General features: G+C 42.7%; 1 protein-coding gene across 1 annotated transcript; it reads right to left on the bottom strand.

The window, feature by feature from the left end:
• Nucleotides 1–252: 252 nt before the first annotated feature.
• Nucleotides 253–7798, bottom strand: lhx1a (LIM homeobox 1a). The gene is made up of 5 exons (XM_010744939.3): nt 7348–7798; nt 5308–5531; nt 4453–4736; nt 2420–2585; nt 253–1547 (listed from the first exon to the last, which is right to left on the bottom strand). The coding sequence occupies exons 1-5, from the start codon at nt 7515–7517 to the stop codon at nt 1168–1170; spliced, it is 1224 nt and encodes a 407-aa protein (XP_010743241.1). The 5' UTR covers nt 7518–7798; the 3' UTR covers nt 253–1167.
• Nucleotides 7799–27334: the final 19536 nt, after the last annotated feature.

Genomic DNA, 27334 nt, shown 5'->3' with positions numbered 1-27334 from the left:
ACAAACTAGCACAGTGAACCACAACCCCAGCAAATTTGTTTTTATCTCCATACAATATAAATGAAATCAATACAAAAGTTTGGTTGGTTGCTTGGAACATTTTTATATGGATCGAGAGGTTCTAAAACATGGTTTTCGAGACTTCTGGACTCCTGAATTAAATAGATTACGTAAACAGTTGACTGTTCTAAGTCCCATTTAGAACCCCGGTAGAAGATTTTTAGAAGGTAGACTTCATTTCAACATTTCAAGTTCACTTCCATTTTAAATAAAGGGTTTGCAATCCATAGAGGGTTTTTACTCTTAGCCTTTTGAAGGCGGCCTTCTTCAGATTTGGTGGAAATTCTGAAACCAAGAAAAGAAGAGAAAGAAAAAAAAGAAAAGAAAAACAAATAGTCCAGACGGAGGAAAAATTGTCATTTCCTCTGGCCTTCGGAAACAGTGTCAAAAAGGTTAAGTGTCAATATGGCAGAGCCTTGAGAGGCAAAGAGGTCTGAGGAGCTTCTGAATAAATACAAGGGACAAGTCTAGTGCCTCGAACATAGTCTGAACGCCGCTCAGCCTTCCTACAGTGCCAGGTCAGCACACAACCAACCCTCGGCCCTTTTATTCTCTCTCTGTAAAGCTATTGAAGTCTTTGACAGTAGCTAATGATGTTTTTGTGTTCAGGACATACTATTGGAGATTTCAAAAGGGTTGTTTTTTACCCCACAGGTGAGTGTTAGGGGGTTTGGTCGCTATGCTGGGCCACTGACAGGAGACAGGAGAGGTGACAGGGTGCCCCAGGGGCCCAAAGAAAGGGGGATGAATGCAGGGCAGTTCAGCAGTCTTGCCCAGTTATTTTTTTAAGTCCAGTTTTGGATGCAGGGTAGAAGGACGGAAGAGGGAAAGGGGGCAATTGAAACACCCAAATACAATACTGAAGACAATGTTCTTGAGCATAATTTTTTATGCCAAATATGTTTTCCCACCAAAAATTACCAAATCAAACGGGAAAATAAATAAATAAATATGAAAACACCCCAAAAAAGAACTGTGATTCAATGGCGTTGCCCTAACCCTGTCGATATCCATGTCCCTGCTCTCGACCCCAGGCCCCAACACCACCGAACCTCACCACCCTCCATCACCAAATCTCTTGCCAGTAAAGTCCGCTCTCTCAAAAAGCTACCAGACAGTGCCCTCGTTCATTTCCGAGGGCGGGTGGGACAGGTGGTTGTTGTATCCGCTGCCGTTCAGCGACAGTGAGGTAAAGGGCGGACTAGGGCCGAACACCTCAGAGGAGATGCTGTGCAGGGGCCCCGGGATGCCGGGCTCCGGGCTTGGAGAGTCCCCCGGGTGGTGGGACATGATATCAGAGAAGCGCTGCACGTCACTGGAGGGGTGGTGGCCCGGCAGGGGGTGGTCCATACCTCCAAGGGGGGTGCCTGTGGGGCCTGAGGAGGGCACGAAAGGGAGATCAACTGGGGTCTGGGCCTGTGAAGATGGAGGCCCCTGAGGGAAGAAATCATAGTTCCCTCCTGGGCCGTAGTACTCGCTTTGATAATCTGCAGATCCAAGAGAAGAAGAAGAGAAAAATAAAATCTACGTTAGTTGTGAGAACAATGGTGTGCAGAAATAATTCCGGAGACATTGAGGAATTCATTGAATATACATAGCTTGATTTGTATTAGAGGGGAGAGAGACCCTCGCCGTACTACATTAGTCACAGCGCACGTTACACTTAAATCAAAACTGCAATTGGGTGGGGAGAACAACGTGGCCACAAAATTAATTAAAATGGGGGCCATTTCATCAGCGATTCTACCTACTGAGACCCATTTTTTTCCCTTTTTTTTTCAATTCAGCAGAATAAAATTAGATTTTGCTTCAGCAGAAAGGACAAAGGCCCAAGCACAAAGTGAAATCCTCTGAAAATGATCAGATATTTCAAAGCGTGGTATCAAATCACACAGATGTAAACTCAATTCACTCAAACTTAACTCACTGATTTACAAACGTCGATAGACACCTCGTCAAACTCAATAATATCTCACAGGTGAATTTATAAAAAATACGATCCAAACCTGGCCATATAAAGCAAGAGCAAAAATCATGCATCAATTTGTTCATGCAGATGTTATTTTAATTCTGTGTACTAACTGAAAATGTGCTTTTTTTTTTACACCTGAGCTGACATGGTGAGAGCAAATAGAACACTATCTTTTTTCATGTCAGCAGTAAACAGAAAATAATGTAAAATAAATGACAGACTAACAAGAAATATGCAAACATAAGTGAAAGTCAAATTTTAAAGCTATGTTAAATAAAACGTCTGACTGAATTTCTGAATAAACATGAATTTAAAAAAAGAAAAAAAGATCTTTTAGAGGAGAACATTTGAAATGTTAGACATAATGACCTAAATTGTACTGCATACCTCCATAGTAAGAGAAGGGCCCGTTGGGGATCAGCTCCCCGGGCTCCAGCCGGTCCACAAGCGTCCTCATCCGCCTCGGGCTCCGGAAAAACGCGTGCCTCCGGGCGCCCAGCGCGCTTAGCTGCTTCATGCGCCTCTCTTTGGAACGTCGGTTCTGGAACCAGACCTGGACACACACAGACATACACACATTTATATATGTTATATATATATATATATATATATATACACGGGTCACCTCATTGTCACTCAGCAAAACATGAAGCAAACTGCTGACGCCATTTTGATTGTTCGTCAATATTCTGCGTGGCGATGGGAGGAGAGTGAGAAACGGAGGTGATGGAGAAGAAGAAGGGCCGCGGTGGTGTGAGTTTTAGGCAGGAGAATGAATAAATGTGTAAACAAAAATAAACAAACAAACACAAATTGGCACGTTGTGGATTTCTTTTTAAATATGCAAATTAAGCTCGCTGTGCAAATTCTCCCCCGCACAAAAGAAGGTGTAATTAGGTGTCATATTTACCTTGGCACCTGCACAGCATTGGCTTCTTATTAGAGTAAATAACCGAGAGCTCTCTGTGCTTTTTTTTTTTTTTTTGATGTGCGTGATGAGCCAGTGCGTAAAATCCGCAAGGCTCTGCGGTTGGAGAGGACTGCGCCCAATTATCGTTACAGGAGGGAGAGTCACATCTAACCTCCCTAATGATCTTTTAACCCTCCATTTACTCCGACTGAAGGCGGCACCAGCGGGGGCTTCAAATCTGCAATTAATACTTAATAGGAGGGTTGTTACCGATATATTACCGGGCTCTTGGAGGTTATCATTTCCTAATCTATAGGCCAGCTTCCTTTAATTACGCTCTTCCTTTTTCCCTCATGCTCATACATATTAGATACCCCTGCTCTACCACTCTCGCTTTATCGCCGTTAATCTGCTCTGCTAAACCTTCTTTTACCTTTAATCTGCCCCGCAGCGTCCCGCACATTATGAAACTTTTCCTCGAAAAAAAACAAATCACATTTATGGAAACGTGTCAGTGAGATTAAAAATACAGAAAAGATTCCCCGCTGTTTTCTGAGCCTATAGTTTTAATTTCTGTTCAGATTCCTGATGCACAAAAGAAATAAATAAATAAAAATAAATGTTTCGGCTCATTTAAATATTAATGCGCTGCGTAAAAAAGCACCAAATACCCCCTAATAATAATGATGATAATAATAATAACAATAACAATAATAATAACAATAATAATGGTGTGTGGTCACTTGTCTGTTGATCTTTGTTTAACTTCACAGGTCCTGCTGTAATTCAGAGACGATCTGAGGACCCTTGAAACAGATTTCTTGTCTTTCCACTTGGCTGGAAATGCTCACAGCGTGGCTAAACGTGGTCGCAAAACGTGATGGCAGCGCTGTGCCAGGACTCCCAGCGCTCCCAGCAGCCCAGCGCCAGTTGGCGACTTTGCCCCGCGCCGAGCGCCAAGACTCAAAAATACCCATATAAATTACCCCACGTTTCCAAATCAACCTCACCGTCCGTCGGCCGTCGGGCTTAATGAATTCAACGTGAGCACGCGCAGTTTTAAAGGGGAAGAGGCCTCCCTTTAAAGAGGGGTGAAGGATGTGAGGGGGGAGGGGGGCACTGGCAGAGGAGGTGGGGGGAGGAGGTGGCGCCTCTCTGATGGGATGAGGCCTTGCACGGTCATGGCAGTCTGGCAGGGACATTTTACCATAAAATATAAGCTGTTACATCACACCTTTTAATGGGTGCGTAACACCCTATAAAACAGAAAAGGCGCGAGCCCACCTCCTCAGCCTGTGGGTGTCCCCCTGAATATTATTTTCATATTTTCTCAGACAGAAGCTGATCCATATTTTGATCATTTGCCACTGAAATGAGTATGTAAACCTATAATAAAAGAATCTACATGGACCCCACGGTGAGAAACTCTAAATATTATAAATCATATAGTGGCTTGTTAATGAATGGATTTATGAACCAAAGAGGAGCTCATCTAGTTTGGATCCTTTACCTGGATGACTCTCATGTTGAGGCCGGTCTCCTGGGCCAGCTGCTCCCTGATGTGTCTGGTGGGTTTTGGGGTGGCAGCGAACGCCGCCTTCAGCGTCTCGAGCTGCTTGGCCTTTATGGTGGTCCGGGGTCCGCGCCGCTTCCCTCCGAGGTTCTGGTCGTCGTTCTCGTTATTAACCGTTTCTTTGTCGGACAGGGCGGCTATCTCTGTGTCCTTTAGGACCACGTCGTCCTGTAGCTGGTCTTGAGAGTCCGGCGATAAGCTGGGGTCGCTGCATGCTGTTACTGCAGAAGTGAGTAAATGTGTAAATTAGAATACACTCCAAAAGATAAACTTTTTTTTTTTTTTAAATAAATGATGAAATAATGTAAAGTAGATTTATGAGCGTGCAGCGTGTCAGCGGTGATGGAGTGGTCAGTTCATGGTGGCTGAACTATGATCTCATCAACATGAAGCTAATAAACATAAATGATATTTCCATTTTCTTAAACGAGTTTTGCATTTTGTTTCACACCGATGAGATACATATTAACAATCAGACGGGGATACTCATTTAACCAGTGAAAGCAGCTCCTGCGTTGCCAGGAGACGTGAATATTATTTTAAAATTATAAACAAACGTGATTTAAAAAAAAAAAAGACAGTTTAGGTCACAGAAAAATATTTGGGGGCACAATCAGCTGTTTTTGTTCAGTTCTGCTCTCTGAGCGCAGTCTGAGTCCTGCTCGTGGAAATGATGAAGCCACTGCGGGGCTGAGCACATCACATCCATCACAATTTATCCCGCCTGGCCCTCACGCACGCACGCACACACACACTTGCACACGCACAAACCCGCGCCGGCTCCCTCCGTACCTGAGAGGAGGTTGGTGTCTTTGACACTGGCGTTGTTTAGGTAATCGTCTTTGCAAACGAATTTATTCTCGTCTATGATGTAGAGCTCCTCTCCGGTGGAGAGCTGCTTATTGCACATCATGCAGGTGAAGCAGTTAAGGTGAAACACTTTGCTCCGGGCTCTCCGGACCAGGTCGTTTGGAGAGATGCCCTGCGAACAACCGCCACACTTGGTGCCGAAACGCCTGCAGGAGGGAGGAGAAGCGGAGATGATTATTAATATCAGACATGTGAATCATTTTAAAGCGTTCAAATAATAATACATATCAGACAGACAGGTTTGGTGGCAGGGCGGAGATCTTTAAGATGGCGCTTTAATGTGAAGAATCGTAACATTCAAATTTTTAAAAATGTATGTTTTGTGGAAGAAAATAAAGATAATAAATGAAAATTTTATGATGTTTAGGATTGAAGTTGATTTTCTTCAAATCCTTTCAAAACCTCGTTGAGCATTTGGAGACGCAACCTGCTTAAATCTTCAAGGATTATTAAACATTTTACATTACAATATAATAACGGGGGAATGAAGAGAAAGTGCAGATAATCTGAATACGGATAAAGGAGAAGAGCTTCATTTGTTCACTTCAGATTAACTCCAAATAAAAAATATATTTTTTGGACCTCGTACAATAATAATAAAGTGTAAAATTCAGAGATGTTTTGTTTGTTCTTAATTTTGTGTGCAGCCAAAATCTACACGTGCGCACATTTTATGAAAATGACACTACATGATTTTCAGTCTTTAATTCTAAATAAAAATGTGCTGGTGCTGGGCATAGACTTATATTTGTTTCAATAATAAAAACAATAAAAGAGGATTTTCCTCCTCCCGCCTGGAGTCACTGCTCACTCTGCAGATAGCTGAAGTCACCAGCTTTTGTTTTTATCTCTACATTTCCTCGTTTTTCTCTTCCACCTAAGAATATTATAAAACATTTTTTTAAGGTGGAATCGGGTAAATATTCAGCTCGTGTTAAAGTCGGGCCCAGCAGGCAGCATTGGAATAATAAATCACAGGCTGCCATTGACTTCACCGTTAAACAATGTGTATTGAGTGGTGTGCGCGGCTTGTTGACAGCACGTCTGTGATTGCATTGTCTGCGGACTTGATCTTTTTTCAACTAGTTTACTATTCAAATCCACTTCATCACGTCCTCCTCAGTCGGACTGAGTAAACACACCGGGCCGCGGCTCCTCCGGCCGGGGTTTGCCCCCCCCCCGGCTGCCTGCACACTGTCAGAAAAAAGTGTGATTTTCTCGATTTCCTAACAAACCGCCCCCTCTCTCTCTCACTCTGTCCCTCTCTCTCCCCCGCTGAGAACGAGTGCACATGCGTTTAATGTTGCTGCCCCTCTTTTGTTGTTGTTTTGCATACGAATCCAAATTAACAGGCTTTTAATTACTCGCTCCTAATCAAAGCTTATCGCCTCCAAGTCCTCATTCACGCCTGCAGGCAGGGACAGGTCGGTGTGCTCATTTATATATTTATTTAGAGTACGTTGTAAAGACAACAGATGTGCCACAACTTCTTTGAATAAGTTCGAAAATGATTCATTTAATTGGAATTAGTTTATCCAAAAAGGCTTAACTGTGTGAATGAACTAAAGTTTTCTCCTGACTGATGATCAACACTGCAGTTTATTTTATTTATAAGCTGGAATAATTATAGAATAAATAACTGAGCTGCGAAAGACTGCGTTCACATGGAACGTTTGGCCTAAAATATTAAAATAAGTATTTTAGATGTCCTTCATGACGCACCATCACCATGTTTGCTCCTGTTTTATGACACTGTTTAAAGTCTTCAGGCTGGATCATTTCCTACAACACACATCCTGTCTGTTTACCTGCTGCCTCTGCAGCTCCTGACATCAAACCACATTATGTCAGGACATTAAACAACAGCCAGAAGTTGAAGAACAACACATTAATAATTAATAAAAGAAAAGCAATGAATAAAAACCCCAAACAAACATAAACACACACCTCCCCCGTGCTTACCTAAAGAAATCATTTTTGCAGTACAGTCTGCCCTCTCGAGAAAAACACTTCTCTGTCAAATTGCACTTGCACTCGCAGCACTGCACGCATTTGACGTGCCAGGCTCTGTCCAGCACGTTGAGCAGAAAGCGGTCCAGGATAGGCCTCTCGCAGCCGGCGCAGTGGACCATGGCTTTGGCTGGGCAACAAACCCCGCGAATGAAGCAGCACACACACACTGCACGCACACGAACAAAATCAACAGCACAGGCCGAGCATTGACCGAGTATCTGTTTTCACCCTCCCTCTCACTCCCTCTCTCTTTCTCTCTCTCCCCCCTTGATTCGCCTGAAGCTCCCGGGTCAATGTGCGCGGAGAAGCCAGTCGATCAGGTGTCACCACAGATTTCTCCCTGCATGTGTAAAAAAAGAGTCAGCGTCCAAAAAAACAAAAACAAAAAAAACAACAAAAACAAATAAAAAAAATAGACAGACAGGAAGGGACGGCGTGCCGCGTCCCCCTCTCTCTCTGAAGCCAAAAGCAGAAAAAATAAATAAAGCAGTCCTTTAGTGGATCCGAGGCAAAAAACAAAAAACAAAACAATTCAACAAAAAAACAAAAAAATGTAGATTTCAACGGAGGAAGCTGCAGGTCGGCTCAGGCGAGGACGCCGAAGCCAGTTTGATTGTCCCGGCGCTCTTGGAGGTGACGCATCGGCTGAGAGGAGCGTCTTGTGCCAGTCAGGGCTGGAAAGAGGCGTCTAATAAAATGCTTTTAGGGTAGAGCTGTCACACAACAAGACACGCACGCCTATAAATAATTCAGTGTACTTTGACATGGCAGCGTATCCTCTGTTCAAAACCCGGCGAGAAACAAATTCACACACCCAAAAGATTCTTTCAAAAAAGAGTGTTTTCCTCCTCTCGCTCTGTCCGATGATCCTGGATGTTTCAGCTCGTGGCGGCGGTGGATTCTGGGATGCGCTGGCAGGCTCCTGTAGTACTCAGTGTGTATGCTGGGATGCCCTCAGTCTCCAGTACCGTGTGTATGCTGGGATGCGCTGGGTCTCCAGTACACTGTCTTGCTCGTAAAGCTCCAGCCCAGCCTTATTCCCAGCCTCCTGACGTCAGGCCGCGGCCGGACCAATCAGCTCTGCGCCATGCCAGCAACCATCAAGCCTCCCCATCATAACCCAGCGAGGGCTCTGCCTGCTATTTATGCCACACACTCAAGACACCAATTGTCAAGAATTTCCCTGCAAACTGTCATATGTTAGTGAATGTGTTTGGAGGAAGCAGCCGCGGCGGAGGGCGAGCAGCGCGGAGGGAGAGGCTCCACTTCTCAGCTGCTGAACAAATTGTCTTCTGGGCATGAGGGGGGCATGAAGGAGGAATCTGAGCAGGTAGATACAGTGGCGTCTTCAGGTTAAAGGAGCTGGAGGCGCATATTGCATGGCGCGCTCCCTGTTTATTCATGTAAAGTTACTTTACGCCAGACAATTACGCACAAGTTGGGCATGTTTGTTTTTGTTATTCTTTTTTTATCATCAATAAATCAGCTGTAGTTCAAATATAAAATCCGAGCTTGGCTGCTTTGCACTAGAATGCGCCATCCACAGCGCTAATATTTGTAGGATTACACAGCAGGAGGCTGCGGAACAGAACCGCTCTGCCAAGATCTTCTATAGATGATGTGACGCTGTCCTCAGTGTGAATGCCATGTGCTCATTTACTTCGTCTGGTGCATTTGCAGCAGCACACTTTTAGCACTCTAGCATTTTCTTTTGGTGTGGTGGAAGTGAAAGACAGAAAGGCTCTAAAGTTGACAGCTCGTGCAGTTCAGCCCGTCAGGAGCTCCGCGGCCCAGACACCGAGGACGATTCATTAGGGAGGTCCAATCCACTTCAAGTCCACCTTAAGTACCTAAATAACAGCATGAGCCTCGGAGCCTGCTGGCACATTAGTCACTTCCCATCAAAGAGATTAATCAAGTATTCTGTGTTGATGATTTTCAGGCCTTTTCTTTTCTTTTCTTTTAGATTGTTAAGTCTGGAGTTGCAGAATACTAGTTTAGAGAGGTGAATCTATGAAACGCTGTCTTCTTTCGTGGTCTGAAATCATTCTCAGTAAATGTAATGAAATGTTTGTGTTTGCTGTGGAATCGGTGAGTTTATCTACTCGTCTTAAAAACGGAATCAGGCTCAGTGGCTGCGCAATTTAAAGCAGAAAAAGTGACCCGGGGACACCCCATTTATTTTCTACCAATAGCCCGCCAGCATCCTCTTGCATATGGGCTGCTTCTCATGCAAAACGCCCGCCCGTCCCCGTCCAGCTGCCTCTCGGCGTCTGGGGAGCGCCCCTTCAACAGGACATGTGTTACTGGCTGCAAGAAAAAGAGAGATAAGGCTTCAAAACACTCAGCCTCCATCTTTCGCTGTCTGTCTGTCCCTCTCTCTTTTTTTCTTCATCATTCTCCTCTCTCCCTCTCCTCCAGTCTTCTCCTCTTTTTTCCCTCCACCTTTCTGTGTGTGGACGCTGTGAGTGCGTTCTGCTGAGCATCTGGTTATGTTTCCATCAGACAGGCAGTGAGAGAGAGAGAGAGAGAGAGAGGGGTCACTGAGCTCCATGACAACTGGGCGGTCCACAGTTGTGCATAGAAGGGTGATCATCAGTGGAAACATCGCGTTTCTGTTGGACTACAAAACTCTTTTTTTTCTGCATTAAAAACCTGCAGAAGAATCTACAAAAAAATAATCCCACACTTTGCCACACAAACTTGTAAATGCAAAATGTAAACAACAAAAGTTGTTGTTATTTCTGCGTGTGGAAGATGCTTTGATAGTGTGTCAGTGGGGATAATCTCTGCCTGATTTAGAATAAACCAGAGAGGGAAAAAAGCCAGCTCACAGAGGCAGATTAATCCACGAATAGAGGGAAATCAAAATATGGGCTATAGGCTTAAAAATATCTCAACTCCCCTCCAGGCAAAGACACTATTAAATGCAAAAAATGGTTTTAACCTTACCAGTGTAATCCCTCACCAGCAATAGGTTTTATTCTCAGTCATATTTTCATTCTGATGCAGGCAGAATTTGTGGAGCAGCGTGTGTGCTCGAGCTAAACCGAACTTTTCTTTTTCTTGTTCGTCTTTAATCTCAGAGTGATGGAGGCAGATCTGATGGCAGGAGGCCTTCAGCAGGCCTGTGAAGAAAAACCAACAAATCAAAGTGATAAGACTGAAAATGAAAAATCTAAACGACCAAATGAATTTGGAATTTTGTTTCTCTTTTATTGGCGCCCTCTCAGAGGACTTTTCATATTTGTATATATATTCTTTCTCCTCCAAAGTGTGACTGTGGATACCACAGGCCGCGAGTTTCTTCCACCATAGTGTTGTAAAGCAGCCCAGGAGATTTGGGGTTTATGAACTGCAGACAAGTGAACTGGTACACTGCGAGATAATTAATCTGAGATAATGAATGAGGCTGTGAAGATGCATGCAATCATTAATTCTAATCATGACACGTTTATTTGTCTCCCCTCTCTCCTCCAGGCTCAGTTAAGAGACACAATGTCACCACAACAATGCGCGCGGGGCACGGCTGGAGGAAGAAAGAGGGGACTGAGGAGCACAGACTGACTGGAGCAGGTGATTAGATGGGTGGGCAAAATGTGTTTCAAATATGAGAAGCACACACTAAAATCTATTTCTTCTTCTTCATGTTGTTTCCCCGCCGGGTGGTCGGACTTCGAGCACCGGGTCTGTGTGACATTACAGCCGGGCCGGTGAGTCCGGGGATGGGCTGCTGGGGGGACAAACCGTGACTCCGGTAACACAGAGAGAAATATCACCCCCGACTGGAGCTTTGATCAACTGAGTGTACCGGGAGAGGATGAGGTGGAGGAGGTGGTGAACGTGGAGGAGGGTGGGTGCGGGTCTCTGCTCCGCTGTTTGCAGTCTTCTTTTTTTTTTTTTTTAAAACAAAGTAATATTACAAACAGTCGCTGACATTCATAATTCATAATATAACGCAATGATCAATCTGGCTTATGAATGCGTTTATTTTAAGAATAAACAGCTCCATTTCCTGTGAACGTGGCTCGGTTAAAATCATTTGTATAATTTTTCATCTTCATTCCGACTTGGAAAACTTCACCACGTGGAGAGGAGGGAAACAGTACTGTAGATGGAAGCTGTGGCAACCTGCGCACGTTTATCTTTTATTTATTTATTTTTAGAGAGGAGGGAAATTAAAAGCTCGGGAGGACAGAAATCATTTTATTTATTGTGAGTCTGCCAAATGTAATTTACATGAAACTGTGAACAAAGAGGATTATTTAAAACGAAACACGCACAAAAACTCAGTTTTCTTATTTTAAAACAACAACAACAACAAAATCTCTTTTCTGTTTTGTTTATTTCCAAAAAAACTGAAAGCAGCATCAGGATGGATCTGTGTTATTTAACAGTTACAACATAAATTAAACATGAAGCATTTTGACCTACAGAAAGATGTTTTAATGCGTGAACGGGAAGCGCGCGTGAGTTCACCATCTATTCATGAAGTGAGTTCAGAGGAGGAGGTGTTGGAGGAGGAAGAGGTGGGGAGGGTGGGTGCATTTTCCTGTTCCTGCCCTGCTGTCAATCATTCCTCATTTATCACGCACTCCCAGGACCGAAATCCACCGCCCTCCCCGTTCTTCTATCCATCCATGCCTCCGTCCATCCACCCATCCCGGCGCGGTGCTCACGCAGCAGAAAAGGCCCTATACAGCTGACATATTTGGGGGTGGAAATTGTGGTATAACCTGCATGACTGGGGAGGCTGTAGCAGCTCACGCAAAGAACGCAGAGTCCCACAATCGACTGGCTGAGCTGTGTCCTCCCCTCCCTCCCCTCCTGTAGATCAGCAGCCAAACATATGCCGATGTGAACTCGACGTGGATTATTGAGCCAACAGCAACTCTACGCAAACATTTTCCAGACTTTCCAACTCCAGTCCGGCCTGTGCTGAGAGAAATCCAATGGGATTTATAGATCATCTCCCTACAGCTGTCCCTCCCCTGTCAGTCAAACCCCCCACTGCACAAACACACACACACACGCACACACACACACACACACACACACACACACACACACACACACACACACACACACACACACACACACACACACACACACACAGGGACAGTCATGATCCGACCTCCAGCACCATCCCACAGCTACAGCCACCGCTGTGTTGACTTTCTCAAAGAGTTCACATGATTCTGTGAATTTGGGGGGCTTTGGGGTTCAGAACAGAAACACTGCCTGAGACTCACCCAGAAACAAGACCACCATATCACCGCACACCACCAACCAGAGTCCCGCACACTCCTCTAGGGGGCGAATTCAGTCCGGGCAAAGAGAGGGCTTAAGGGCAGTGATATTATTATTATTATTATTATTATTATTATTTTGTATGATTATTATTATTATTAGGTCCGTTTATTCCAAATTTATGAGCATAAGAAAGGCCAACATCAGTTTTATTCCAGTCAAGTCAGGACTTAGTATTTAGCAATAAAGAAAGAAGAAAGCAGAGATAATAACATTCAATTCATGTAGATATATCTATATATAGATATAGTTTTTTATGTATGTGTGAAAGTACTCAAGAAGTAAATAATGCATTTAATAATACATATAATAGATAGATAGATAGATAGATAGATAGATAGATAGATAGATAAAGAATAAAAAATAATATTCACACAAACAGATCTCAGGTCAGTAGATTTGCACACATAAAATCAAATCACACATAAAAACTTCATCGTCAGGTTCTTTAACACACCTGCACCTTCAATATGAATCCAAACTAAGAAAACAATGGTTCTGTGAGATGGAAGGTTCCAAAGAGTCAGTGAGAAATGAACATAGGCTACATAAAGTCTGTGGGAAGCAGCCTGTAAAGCAGTTCTCCAGTTCAGATTAATGGTACTCCGCGCTTATTCTGCAGTCGGGGTGAAAGGGCTAGGATCACTAATGATTATAATATAATGTGTGGCGATAACCACTCCCTTTGAGATATTATCGCCCGCTGGCCAATACTCTGGGGACGGGCTGCATGGCTGCAGAGCGGCAGATAGCTGCTGCTGCTGTTGGTGCTGGTGGTGGAGGTGGTGGAGGTGGTACGGCTGCGGCTGCAGCCACCGCAGCGGATTTCTGCGCTCTCAAATAAAAAGCCCGCAAGCATGGAGAGAGGGAGAGCTGTCCGCTGCTGATACCTGCATTAAAATACACAGCAGAGCGACACACACACACACACACACACACACACACACACACACACACACACACACGCACACACATCTGCTGCGTTTCTTTTATTCCCTTATTAAGGATGAGATGCGTTAAACGCACAAGGAACATCCTGTTTATGATTTGATTTTCACCTGAAAGTGGCAAATCAGACCAAATTAAAACAAACTGTTAATAGCAACAAATTGAAGTGACTTTATTACTTCTATTTGGAGCATTTCGTGCTGTTTCAAACGGCATGTTACAGCTCCAAAGATCCCTGTGCAAAGCTCATTGAGGGTTTTTGGTTAGAGTAACCGTTGTATACATAAATCCTGAATTATAATTAAAACCTTTCAGTTGTAAAATAAAATAATAAGAATAAAACACATACAGAAACTATAAACAGGTCCGTGTGATTCTTAAAATGTTTCAATGCTGCTAAAATAATTAAAAAAAATCGTTTTATTTGTGCTACAGGATTAAACCTCCTGAGGTGATTTAGTGTATGACTGGAAAACAAAGGTGGAAATACTTTCTCATGTTGTTTGAAAGAAAATCAGATGTAGCTCATTTTAGAGGTGTTTTTTCTTTTGTTCCATTAATTTATTTAATACACGCTCTCATGGGAGGGGAGCTAGAGCTGAATGATGCGTGGCATACCTGAATTTTATGATCATCATTAGAATGAAAAAAAACAACAGTTGGTACAGTGCGCGTAAAATAGCAAAACCAAGAAACTGTCCTGTATTCAAATCACGAGGACTGGAGGCAGATGTTCATATGAATCTGGGAATGTTCTCAGGTTACATGGAGAGAAAAAAAGTCACCGGAATCAAACTAAATCTGGAAGAAACTGATGATTCTTTAATGTGAACGCTGCAACTTTTACAAAGCCGATTAGGCTGAAAATCCGTGAATAATTATCGACATTCGCTGATCAATAACAAACAGCGCAGTCCTCAACAACATCTGAGTAAAAAAAAAAAAAGGCTGCGAGAGGGGTGGAGGAAGAGGAGGGAAGACGAAGTGGAGTGAGTGATGCTGCTGTGCCGGACGCACCGCGGCCAATCCCGCACTATCTATCTTCATTGGAGCTTTTGTGTGCGCAAAAAGCAAAGGCGCGCATAAGGTAAAGCCCGCATCAAAGCCGCGGCTTTATTTTTATATCCAATAGATCAGCAGGCAGACAAAGCTTTATTTTCGCCAGGAGAGAGATATTTTACCTCTGCCTTACGGTTTTATGTTGGAGAGGTGTCAGCCGGGGGAAATGGATGGCTAATGCATAGGCAAAGCGCTGCTCGCCTCGGCATGCTTCACGTCAGAGGGGGCTGCAAGGAAGAGCAGCGGGGATTTAGGGCCCCTGGGGGGGCCCAACACAGGGGACTGAATACAGGCCTCCACTCGTACTGTAGCTCATAACACAGTTGAACACAGTCAAAGACACACAACTCAAGTCAGAGCATGAGTTTGCCAATATTGGCCTTCTGTGAATAACCCAGAACCGGTTCCAGTGTTTATGGAACCGACTCTGGAAGTTCTTTTATACTATAGATCAGACTGCAGGGTGAAATCAGTGGTGTGCAGGATGTAATGTGCTGAAAGGTAACACGTCAGCTCTTCGTCTTGATCTGTCCTAAACAGAGACCCCAAACCTTCAACCCAACCTGACATCCCCACCCCGTTATTTCTTTATGCTATTATAGGTTATACTGAGAGGTAGAATTAGCGGGACAAGGAATGTGATGTGCTGAATGCAAGACAACCAGCAAACGAGGCATTAAAGCAGGAAAAACAACCCTCCCCCACAAATAATGAATAAATTAAAAGATGTATTCTTTTTTTTTTTTTTCTTTTTTTACTTCTTATGGATAAACTGAAGCTCAGAAAAAACAAAATTCTATCAAGTGGACCAACCTCATAACACACACAAGCACACGGTCAAAGACACACACCTCAGTTCAATACATGCAGTTAGTGGAATTGAGAACTTCAAAATCCAGGGCAACTTCCAGTCTTTGTGGGGCCTGAAGCAGAGTCACAAAGCAGAGTCATAAATGCGCAAATTGTGATATTTGTAATTTTCTGATTTAGTCCAAGTTTAATAGTCTAGGTTTTAGTGGAGTTCTTGTGTCCCATGATGGTCTAAAAGCTGTTTAAAGGGCTTTTCTGTGCCAACAAGATGCACATGTCTAACACATTTCTGAATGCAAAGAGTCAAATCTAAAGAATGTGAATAGCATTATAAAATGTAAGCTGCGTCATGCTGCTGGAATCAACCTTGAAATCTTCACATTCACGGACTTGCCTTGCGACCCTTTAAGACATCCACAAACAGAACTATTAGCTAGTTGCTAAAAACCTTATGCATTGTTCACTCACTGACATGAATGCAGATTTCTCACGGCATGCTGCAAAGAGTTAACAAGATTTACAATGCCGTTCGAAACACAGAGCTTCCCTGTCATATTTCCCTCATGCTAAATAGAAATCTTAAGAAGTAATTGGAATTTACTGCATACCTGAATAACTGCATATAAATAAGCACACATTTCATCGGGGGGTTCACTGACACTGTTTGGTCGTATAAAAACCGCCGCATACATTATAATACACAGCAAATAATCTTATTTTGCTGGAGCCTTTGCTACATGCTTAGGATTCTGTCCAAATTACAGAGGATTCAAACAAGCGTTTTCAATTTATTAAACCTATATGGGCAACATTTCATTTTAATGGGACAATTTATTTCTGGGAAGGGATTATCAGGGGTTGGTTGAAACCATGGCAGTGTGTAAATCTGACAGTGTTCATCTCATTTAAAAAGGCAGGCAGCCCCCCCTCCGTCCCCCTTTGCTTAGGCCTCTTTCAGTGGACTAGGATTCAGGTGCCTTGCAAGGCCTCGACCCTCTTTCCTCTCCCCAACAGCTGAAAGGCAAAAACTAGCTCATTGACTTTGGCCATGTCTCCCAGACAAATTCCTCAATTCTCAACACCTTTATGATCCTGCATGTGCTTACAGAATTTGGTGGAGGAGGACACAAATCCTCCGGATGGGATTGGCAGTCATGCCCCCGGTCTCTCGGCCCGACACGCTCAGGATGTAAAGTGGCCGTCTACGTTGCGACCCCCGGTCGAGAGGGCTCAGCGGATTTGGAGATAATGACATTGCCGCCTCTATTAAGATTCACATTAACCATTTCACCACACGACCCTATTTCCCTTTGTCCTAGCCCCCGTGTCAAAAGCCTCACAGCATCACCGTGCTCATGGTGATATTCAAAGCTGGCCAAACAACTTGCGTGTGCACGGTGTCTGTTCCTGAGAAGGACAAAAGACAGGCTGTCTATATGCAAAGAGTACAGTGGAAATATATCCCACTTGTTGAAAGCAAACCCTCTTAACATTCATGGAACAAACTATTTGGCTGCAAATAGATCCCCTATGCCTGTATCTGACATTTTCCATATTGGAACACACACTCACTCTCAGAAATATGACTTTATATGTTTTTTCATTTTCACTGAGTCAGAGACACCAACACCAAGTGACCTCTCTTTCTCTCTCTCTCTCTCTCTCTCTCTCTCTCTCTCTCTCTCTCTCTCTCTCTCTCCCTTTCTCTATCACACACAGCAAACCCCTAGTTGCCTCCCCTGCTGGCTCACAGAGCTGAGACTGTGGGAGGGAGGCCAAATTGTTTGTCTCTCCCTGTGTCAAGGCTCTGCAGCGGGGATGAGACCATGAGAACAACTGCTCTCTGTCTGGCTTCTGGCTGATGGCTCCATCAGGTTAGAGCAACAGGGAGTCTGACGCTGGATGAGGTTGAATGTGTGTGTGTGTGTGTGTGTGTGTGTGTATGTGAGCATATATATGTGTTTGAGGAGAAGTAGGGTTATCTTTCCAAGAGTGGAGAGTGGGTGCTGTCTACAAACAAAGTGAGCAGTTAGAGGAGAGCTCGAAAAGCAAAGTGCAATATCACTGAAATGCACAAAAAGGGAACGAAAACACCTCAGGAGGAGAAAAAAGTATAGGCATCAAAAAGAAAAGGCAAGTTACAAAACAAAGAACTCAGACACCAGCTCTCTTAAACTCCCCCACCGAAATATAACGAGGACTTCCTTGAAGTGTTTTCCATTCTTTGTCACGGGGTGAGCACAAGGCAGCGAGAGAAGAGTTCCAGGATATATTGATACGTCAGCACAGGTGCCAGATTTCAGAGTGAAAGGGTCAGACTGCAGGTTCTGGGTTCTAGGCTCAGGGTCCATGTAACAGGTAATACAACACAGGTACAATGGGCTGGATAGCAGTGGCACCAGGCAACACGCTCGGTGGTGACTATAGGTCTGGTGGACAAGTCTGAGGGCATCTGGTGGCCAGGTAGAGAAATGCAATGAAGAGACCTGGTGAAGTGAAAATGTGGCTGGAGGGAGGAGCCCAGAGGCCGAATGTGACACTCTTGCTCCTTCTGACCTTCTGCACACAGCCAGCTTTTAATTTCATTGATCTTTCATTATTTTTAAATGAATCATGTGCATTTTGAAGATGCTGACAGAGGATGTCATCCTGCTGATTTGTGGATCACGATCTGAATATGTCACTTCAGGTGGAGGACTCACTGTTTGGTTAATGTTAGTGAAAGATGAGGGGTTTTGGCTAAATTAAGTCAGTATTATTCTTTTTTTTAATGCTGTGGTTTGAGTTGCCTCAATATAACCCTTAAAATGTTTTCAGGTTACATTCTCAAAATCAAGATGACAAAATCAGTATTCTTATATCTATGTGTTTACTTTTCTTAATGAAGAAGAAATTGTTCTGTAGTGTCTCTGGCTGTGTTAGCGAGCAAACCTCGTTTTGGTTTTGGTTTCTGTACAGTGTACAAGATCGCAGTAATCCTGGACTCCAGGAAGCGGTACATAGTCAATATGTTTGTGTTGATTTGTCCTGTACACGTGACATCCATTGCACGTCTGTCCGTCCTGGGAGAGGGATCCCTCCTCTGTGGCTCTTCCTGAGGTTTCTTCCACATTTTTTCCCTGTTAAAGGTTTTTTGTGGGCAAGTTTTTCCTCACTGGAACCGAGGGTCTAAGGACAGAGGGTGTCACTCCCTGTACAGACTGTAAAGCCCTCAGAGAAAAATGTACTTTGTGACTTTGGGCTATACAAATAAAATTGACTTGATTTGATTTGATTTGGTCCAGAATATAACTCCCTCTAAAACCATGATTTTGCCATTTTCACAACATTAGACAAACAAGATATGTTTTCAGTTAGGGGCTCTTGAGGTGTTTTTTGGAGGCAGGATAGCTGTTTCCCCCTGCTTCCAGCATTCATGCTAACCTCATCTAACCACAGCCATACCTAACAATCTACAGATGAACTCAATATGAATGCTTTTGCTTTATGCCCCTTAAATAATGTAATCCAGACATCATTACCTTACCTAGACCAGGTTGTTTGAAATATATACATAAATTAACTGTAATGTTGACTGGGCGGTGGGATCTTAGGTCATCCTATAAGGTCTCTGTATGTGGAGCACTGAGGGGCATAAATACTGTACACAGGAACAAGGTGACTGTCAGCTTCTATTTACTGGCATTTCCAATACGCTGAATTTATACAGTGTATTTACTGGAGTATTTAGTCATATTTTCGTCCCTGCTGATGTACCTCACTAAACTCTCTCTGCATTCATGTCACTTCCATATTTTTCTCTCGGAATAATAAGCATTAGGTAGTTGCATGCTGCTGCGTGGAGAGCGCTCCTCCTCTCCCTGACTTGCTATGCCTGCCGATGAGTTGAAAGGGTGAGGAGGTCGCAACCTTCCTGGGGGATGTTTTACGACGACATGGCCGGGAAGGTCTGATTTGTCTCCACTGGAGCGTGCTGCTGGCGTCTTCACACTCAGCCAGAGAGAAAGAGAGAGAGATAGAGATAAATAGAGAGAGGGCAGAGAGAAAGAGAGAGCGTGCACGGAGGAAGAGTATTGGTGATGGTTGGAGGGGGCTGTTTGTTGGAGGTATGGACGTCGCAGGGTGGAGGAGGGCGGGCCGTAAATTAGCTGGCTTGGCAGACTGATGGTCAGCAGCGATTTCAGAGAACAGCACCCACCTTGACCCCCGCTTAGGACGTCCAGCTGAGCCCCAAGGGAGGAGGGGGAGGAAGGGGAGGAGGAGGAGGAGGAGGACTGTAAGCCTGGACCTCAGATGTGACCACGTAGGCTCACTTTTATCTCTATGTAGTAAACACACACAGATTCTGCCTGCTCATTAAATTCAGTAAATGCTTCTACAGTTTACAAGACTGTTTTCTCTTTTTGTTTCCCTTTAATTGAGTGTGCCTGAAAGAGCACACTCTTTATTAATTATTAAAATCTAAATATTGTAAATGCTCCATATTATTTACTTTTTGTACAATTCTGTTTGGTCTTTGAAACTCTCCGATCAGAACAAGAATAACAAGTAAAGTTCTGTTGGTTTGAACACTGTTTGGTTGCACAGCTTGAGCAGGTCAGTGAGGTGGTTCAGCTGCCAGTAGCTCTTATTTTTATGGTGCCAATTCTAAAATTTAAATTCAACCATTGTTACGACAAAAATATTCATAATGCCAGTTCAGTTCTTTTCAGCATGGGGGAAGAATGTGACCATCATGTAGCCTGCCAGGTTCTCTCAGAAATCCAACGTGATACCTCGAAGGATATTTAGCATTTATTCTTTACGCATTTTAAGCTTCTTGCTTATTAATTAAGATTTCTTGACAAAGTCAAAGACAAAGTCACGTGTCATGGTAACAACAAAAACATGCAGTTAATGTTGTAGACTAGTTCAGTTTGATTAAGTTCAGCCAAGAAAAGGACTTGGTTAGGTTTTGGAAAAGATCATCGTTTGAGTTAAAATATAGGATGTAAGTGATCAGAGTCCCCCAAAGTAACCTTATCTGGGGAGGAGACACCTAAACAATCTACATGGGAACATCAGAAAAAGAACGTGGTTTTATTTGCATGGAGTTGGCTGGAATGTGCTCCCTGATGAGGCGTAGGTGGGAGAGTTAGCACCCTGTAACACACAGCCCCAACACACTCTAATAAATCATGTAATCCCTGATACTGGAAGACAAACATGGGAGCAGACCTAATCAGGACTTGGCAGAATCCTTTATCTGGGCCCATCTCTGCCTGGTCACACACAGTACACAGTCCCATGCTCCTCTTATGACAAACACTGAAATGGCTGATAGTCCCTGATAGATAGGATCTAGGGGTTGGAGCTGCGGTGGGATTCCAAGCCAAATGCTGATGTCTTAAGGACGATATTCATCTCTAAATCTGACCATTTACATATCAGGTGCCGGTTTTGAGTGTTATTGGGCAGTGAAACCTTCCACTGCAACCCAGAATAATGAGATGTTTTGTGGTTGGCAGTCTACGGCAGTTTACTGACTGTAAATATCTAAAGTCAGGGGGAACCCTGGGATGCATTTCTGCTTCTAGATAAAGGTTTTTGTCTATATTTATGGATAGTAAGACATTTTACTCTTAAAATACATTATCTATACCAAATGTGCCATATACTAAATAGTGTCCTCCCTGTAGGCTACTTGGCTTTACATGTAATACATTAAATTAAAAACATACTATACCATCAAAATAGTACAAAATGTTGAATGAATAAAAACAATAATTTAATTTAAGATAAGTTACATTTCTTGTGATATTTTGTTTTAATATTAGCCTGCTTTGTAGTAAGGATCATGGATCATGCAAGTAATGTGTGCATACATCCATGACGTGAGCGGTAAAATGAACGGTTCAAAAACTGCAAAGAAAAACAATAGGAAAAGAAGTGTGGCTCAGAAGCACCCCTTTTCCACCAAATTAGCTCTGGTTCATGAACCAGTTCCATTCAAGATTTCATCACCAGTCAACACTAAATGATCTTCTTAGACCTGCCTCCTGTGTAAACTGTCTGTATCTAAATTGTAGGGTTGTGAACGATAAACTGATGCGATCGGATATTCGGTTTAACAAGTGAGAGATACGCTGTAGCAGTAGCAGCCTCCTCAATCGATACGATTTAGCCATGAATTCCTAGATGAATCGGTTGTAGAGTCATGGATCGGGTATCGCGAGACTTGAAATCGGTATCACACACTTTTGGGAAAATCCCCCGGGCCCGTACGCAGCGCGTTGCCTGAGCACGGCATATTTGGTCCGTCCTGCACACGACTTGAAACTGGAGTGTTTCAGAAGCGAGCATTAACCCGGCAGACTTTGTTTACTTGCTCAGATTTGGTCATTTTCCCGGTGTATGTTCTTCTAAACATGCTTCTACATGTGTAAATATGCTATGTAGTTAATTAGTTTCGCTTTTGTCTGTTTTTATGACCGGCAGTTTGCACGGGGTATTTTTTCTCCAACAAATGATGTTGATTCAGCCAGAATCTTTTTGGTTTATGTCTAAAAATAAATACATTGACATGTGATTTTTTTTTGTTTTTGTTTTTTTGTTTTTTGCCAGTGCCATAAAGCAGCAATGCTTGGGGATATGTGGTCTTACATATTTGAAAAGGAAATATTGTACTGTACCGTAAGTCACTTTCATAGAATTAGCTTCTTTATTTTATAAAATATCTACAATTAATATTAACTGTAGAATCAAATCAAATCGCATCGTTCTTACACTGTATCAATTTGTATCGAATCGGTCTGTAATAAAAGTCTATCGTTTTTTAATCGTATTGTAACCTCTGTATCTAGATGCGTATCGAATCGTTTATCACAGAGATATGTGCAACCCTACTAAATAGGGTTGCCCTGTCATAATGGTGGCACTTAGATTTGTGTGCTGGTACATGGTGTAAAAAGTTTGAGAAACACTGCGCTGTGTCAAGATGCAGTGATGATGATGGCTTTGTATGGGATTCCACACAGATTCAGAGATTTTAAGGCTCAGACTTGTCAACAAATGTTCTGTGCAAACCCAAACAAGTGATGGATGTATTCTACTGCTAGAGCTGCAGCACCATCTGCAACTGAACATAGCTGAATGCACTATTTCCTCCTGTTTGAGTAACGTTTGCTAAAAACTCTGTCTGTTTTACGGCCATTTTTATTTCTGTTTGTTTTTTTAATTAAACTATATTTGTGATCTGTTTTTTAGAGATTTACATCTTCAGTAGGCATCAATGTGCTTTGAGTTTTAGAAAACATAGAAAGGTTGCAGCTTTATACTTTGTACCCCATCACAGTCAGTGCCTTAGCTCTATGAATTAGGATACGGACATAGAAACATTAAACTGACCGAATAGATAGAGAGAGACATGGATGTAAACGTAACACCAAAAGTCTAAGTCTGCACCAGAAGATCAGTTGAATTCATTACTGATAAACCTTCACAATTCCAGACTCAAACACTTTCCAAAGCTGATTTACAATAAATTCAGTTGAACTGGGCTCTCTGCTGTAAATATTCACTGTGTCAGTTACAGGTAGGTGACTGGAGAAGGCTCACCCCTGCTTTCTGTAACACTGCGCCCACCATGAATCAAACACACAGCCAATTCACGGGGGAGCCATCACTGGGAATATATAGCAGCTCCTGGGTTACTTTGTATTGTAATACATGCATTGTGCCGCTAAAGAATATCCCAGCCTGTATTCAAGCAGAATGAACAAAAAGGGGAGCAGAAGAAAGAGTCTGGTGCAGATTCAGGAGAAAGTAGCGTAATTAGAAAGAGATGGGATCGGGGGAGGTTCAGTTGCTCGAGATGTGAAATCAAATTTCTATATAATGTCATTTAAATCCTGTGATCCAGGAATTGTATTTGAACTCAGATTATCGGAATCATCAGCCCGTGAATGTCTAAAATCCCTGCCAATGTTTGTGTGTGTGTGTGTGCAAACGTGTGTGTATGGAGGAGAAGGAGGAGGGGGGTTGGATTTAGTGTTTCTCAAGTGCACAAGTTGCAAGCTTTTTTGGGATGATTATAGTGGTGGGAAGAAAAGATGAAATCCATTTAAAGTTGAATAAAAAGATAGAGCAGGGGGGGAATAAAGGGAGGTTTTGAAGACAGCACAGAAAGGCAAAAACAAAATGAGAGGGAACTTATTTAAGCAAAGAACTTTTATCTTGTGCCTGCAATCACCAATAGTTTAGCGGCAACAAAGGAGGAGAAAAGGATTTTTCATTGTGGTTGCTGGTATGCCATGTTTTTCTACACACTTTGCAGGTCTGTGGCTTTAAATGGCAAAGGCAGAAGTTGCGTTAGTTTTACCTCTAAAAAAAAATCAATAATGAACAATGTAGCAGCATGACATATCTCCTGTACTGTTTCACACTGACCACGTTGCATCTTTCAGGTATAATTCATGTTTTCTGCATGTCTGTTGAGGACTATAAAGTTTGCTTTAGGCTCTGCTGAAAAATTCTGCTTTATATAATTTATGTTCATGGTAGAAGCTCCATCATTCACTTGGATGAGACAACGAGACACGACACAACTTTATTAATCCCCTCTGAGCAACTGTAAACTACGGTTGGGAATAAAAAAATAAATGAATAAATCCTGAAGGCGATTGATGTGCCACGAGAACAGCAGGTGTCCGTATGACTAGCTAAGACGTGTTTTTCAGGAGAAATCTGTTTATCTTTCTCTAAAACATACATTTTTTTTTTAGTTCCGAGTAGTGTCCAACAGCTAGTTGGTTGAAGCGTGAAAGCGGAAACTCAGGGAGAAAAAAAAAGTCCACGAAGCACCGGCTGCTGCTCAGCTTATTGCTATGAGCGCACAGTAACAAGCGGAGGCGACCCAGCTGAGCGTATCTACATTTTTATTAACTCCTTTCCTCCGTCATCTGGATTGTGACAGCCACAGGACATGTCGAGAGATATTTCACAGAGCAAATCAAACTTAAAACAGTAAAAGTGTAAGCGTGTGCGAAAAGTGAAATTATGCCTTATGAATCAAAAAGACAATGTTGACCTAACGAACAGGAGTGAACAAGGTTCTGACAATTGAAAGCAACATCTGACATGAGTGTTGTATGTAGATAATTTGGTAATTATTATTTACCTTTAGAGGCTGTTTTCTAAAAGTTCCATTTTGGGAAGAGAAGCATGTCATTTCAGTCATTATACATTAATTCAAACATATTATATTCCATTTCTGCCATGTTCCATAAAATAGAACCCTCTAAATCTGACACACTGGACCTTTATAATCGCCATGTTTTTACATGTTTCCTGTAAAAATGGTCAGATTGGGAGGGACCAAACACAACCACTGATACCAGCGGTGGCCAGTCTGCATACAGTAGCCTACTGAGGCGGTATTCTTGCTGGGTTTGGCTCCTGGCATGCTGGGCTGAGACAGTTAGCAGTTCACCACTTTGCAATCTTTCCATCAGGAACTCATTGCAGTCCTGTTGCTGAGCCCGGTTCTGTTGCTGCTAACAGCAGATTCAATTAGCAGCAGTTGATGAGCAGTTAGCTACTTAAGCAAGTGGACATACAGGAGATGCATAAATAACTCACAGGCTATCAGACAGGAAGTGAGTGCCCTATACGTCATCGGTTTTGAGAAGATTCACTTTATCTACCAAGAATAAATCACATTGTCACAATCATTTCATGAGAAGAGGTACACATATTTGATTCTAACTTTATGGGCAACAGTGTACTTTTTACCAGAAAAGAAGAAACATTTCTCTGATGGATTATTAACCTCACGTTCATTTTTAGGCCACAAAATGAGTCCAATTAAAGCTAAAGGCAACAGCCAGCACTGATTAGTTGTCCATGTTAATATGACTGAAGCCAGGTTAACACATTCAGACAGCATTTCCACACTTTCATTCATTCAGGCTCGGTGTCACGACAATCCTGTGTGTAATATTGATTTATTGATCACTATTGATTCCTATTTTCCATCAGCCATTCTGTCACTCGGATGACATTGTCTGAGCGGGAGCCTTGTTTTATTTTCTGCTCTGTCCTTTTTTTTCTGGTAAGATTAGATCGTAATAAAGATATTGTTAATGAACTCATCATTTCCTGAATGCGCTTCACAGTAAGACAATAGTGTTGACAATCTCAAGTGAGTCTCGCTTCAGAACCCATCTCTTCCTTTTACCTCTCTATTACCCAAAACAATATCTACATTATATCTTTTTATATTTGCTGTACATTTTTATATTTTATATTTCTTTACAGGTGTATATATTTTATATATAAACAGTTGGCCCAGTTCTCCAGTCAGATAACCAGAAGAAGAGAGATGAAAATTAAAAAGAGTGGCAGCTGAAACTATCATATGGATGTATGTTTGAAGATGCATCTCTGTTTGACAACTAAGCAAATTCCATCAGCTGAGGAACACCAAAAAATGCAGTTCAGTAATCAGTAACCTCTGTTTCCCAGATGAACAATGAACTTTCACAGTTGACACACATTCTTTTTTTCACTAAATATGATATTTGTATTTGGAAACATTGCTTCACTCCAGCAGTAGGACTTCCATTTTGAATGATTGCATCAAACACATGAGCAAGCATGCAACACGTCATACAGAAAGATTGTCTATAGTCTTTCCTGCGTGATCTAAGAGAGTATCCAGAGGGGTGAACAGCGGCAGCTCACGCCTCGGTCCCAGCGCTCTGAGCTGACAATAAAACAGAGGAAGCTCTCGGAGGAGCCTACAGGTGTGCTGCATTGTCTTTCCTGTGTGACAGCCCTGAAAGGGGAACATGCTACTCACTGTGGCGAGCCTGATTGTAGTGGCGTTATCGACCAGCTCCCTGGTGTAATTCCCAGATACAGAGCGGCGGAGACAAACGCAGGTAAAAACACTCTGAATCTTTTATCTCCACCGAGCAGCCGACGGCAGGGTGAGAGTTCTCCTTTCCCTCAAGCCAAAATACTGAATACTGGCAGGGATGCCGCTGTTATGTACTTCTTCCTGCTAGTCCAGATACATGCTTTAGACTCAGTCAGTTGTTGTGGAAAGAGATCTGTAGAGGAGAATATCAAGGCAATTCTAGGACCAGCTTCAAACGAAATCCAAGTGAAGACAGAGACCGATACAAATCAAGATCACAACAGACCAGAACACTGTACATCAAAGACTTGTGGGTGCACCGAGATATACCTGTATTCAGATCCACTCTGTATACCTTTAAACATCAAGTTAATTCTGCAAACAAGATCCTAATGCAGAGTATCAATGGAATAACATTTCTTCTAGCATTTTAATGTTGTGTTCACACCTGCAGAAAATTATACATTTATATATTTTAGATTTTGTCTGTTTAGACTTCACAATGACCCACAGTTGTAAACATAGCCATAGTGCGGTACACACTGCACCTGGACTAATAACACATTGTCACAGAAAAAAGAGGAAGCCAGTGACGTGGCCTCTACACGATGCTGGAATCTGCTAAATCTGCTCTGTGGTGCGTTTACGGGACACTCTGCTGAAAAGAAGAAAAGAGTGTGTCACAGGTCGGTTTTTCAGACTGTCACAGAGATGAGACACATTCAGTGGCAAAGCTTATTCATTTACAACAAAATGTGTACAAAATAATACAAACAAGTACAGTAGAGGAAATAAGATTGAGACTGATTAAAAATGTCATTTTCTTAAAGTGTGACTGCGGTGAAAGCTTCTTTTGAATCCTTTTGCACATTTACACATTGCACAGAGTGATGACACATGGTGATGACA

The sequence above is a fragment of the Larimichthys crocea genome, chromosome VII, assembly GCF_000972845.2.
Source record: "Larimichthys crocea isolate SSNF chromosome VII, L_crocea_2.0, whole genome shotgun sequence".
NCBI lineage: Eukaryota > Metazoa > Chordata > Actinopteri > Sciaenidae > Larimichthys > Larimichthys crocea.
The sequence above is the reverse complement of the archived record's forward strand: the minus strand, read 5'-3'. Positions and strand labels throughout refer to the sequence as shown.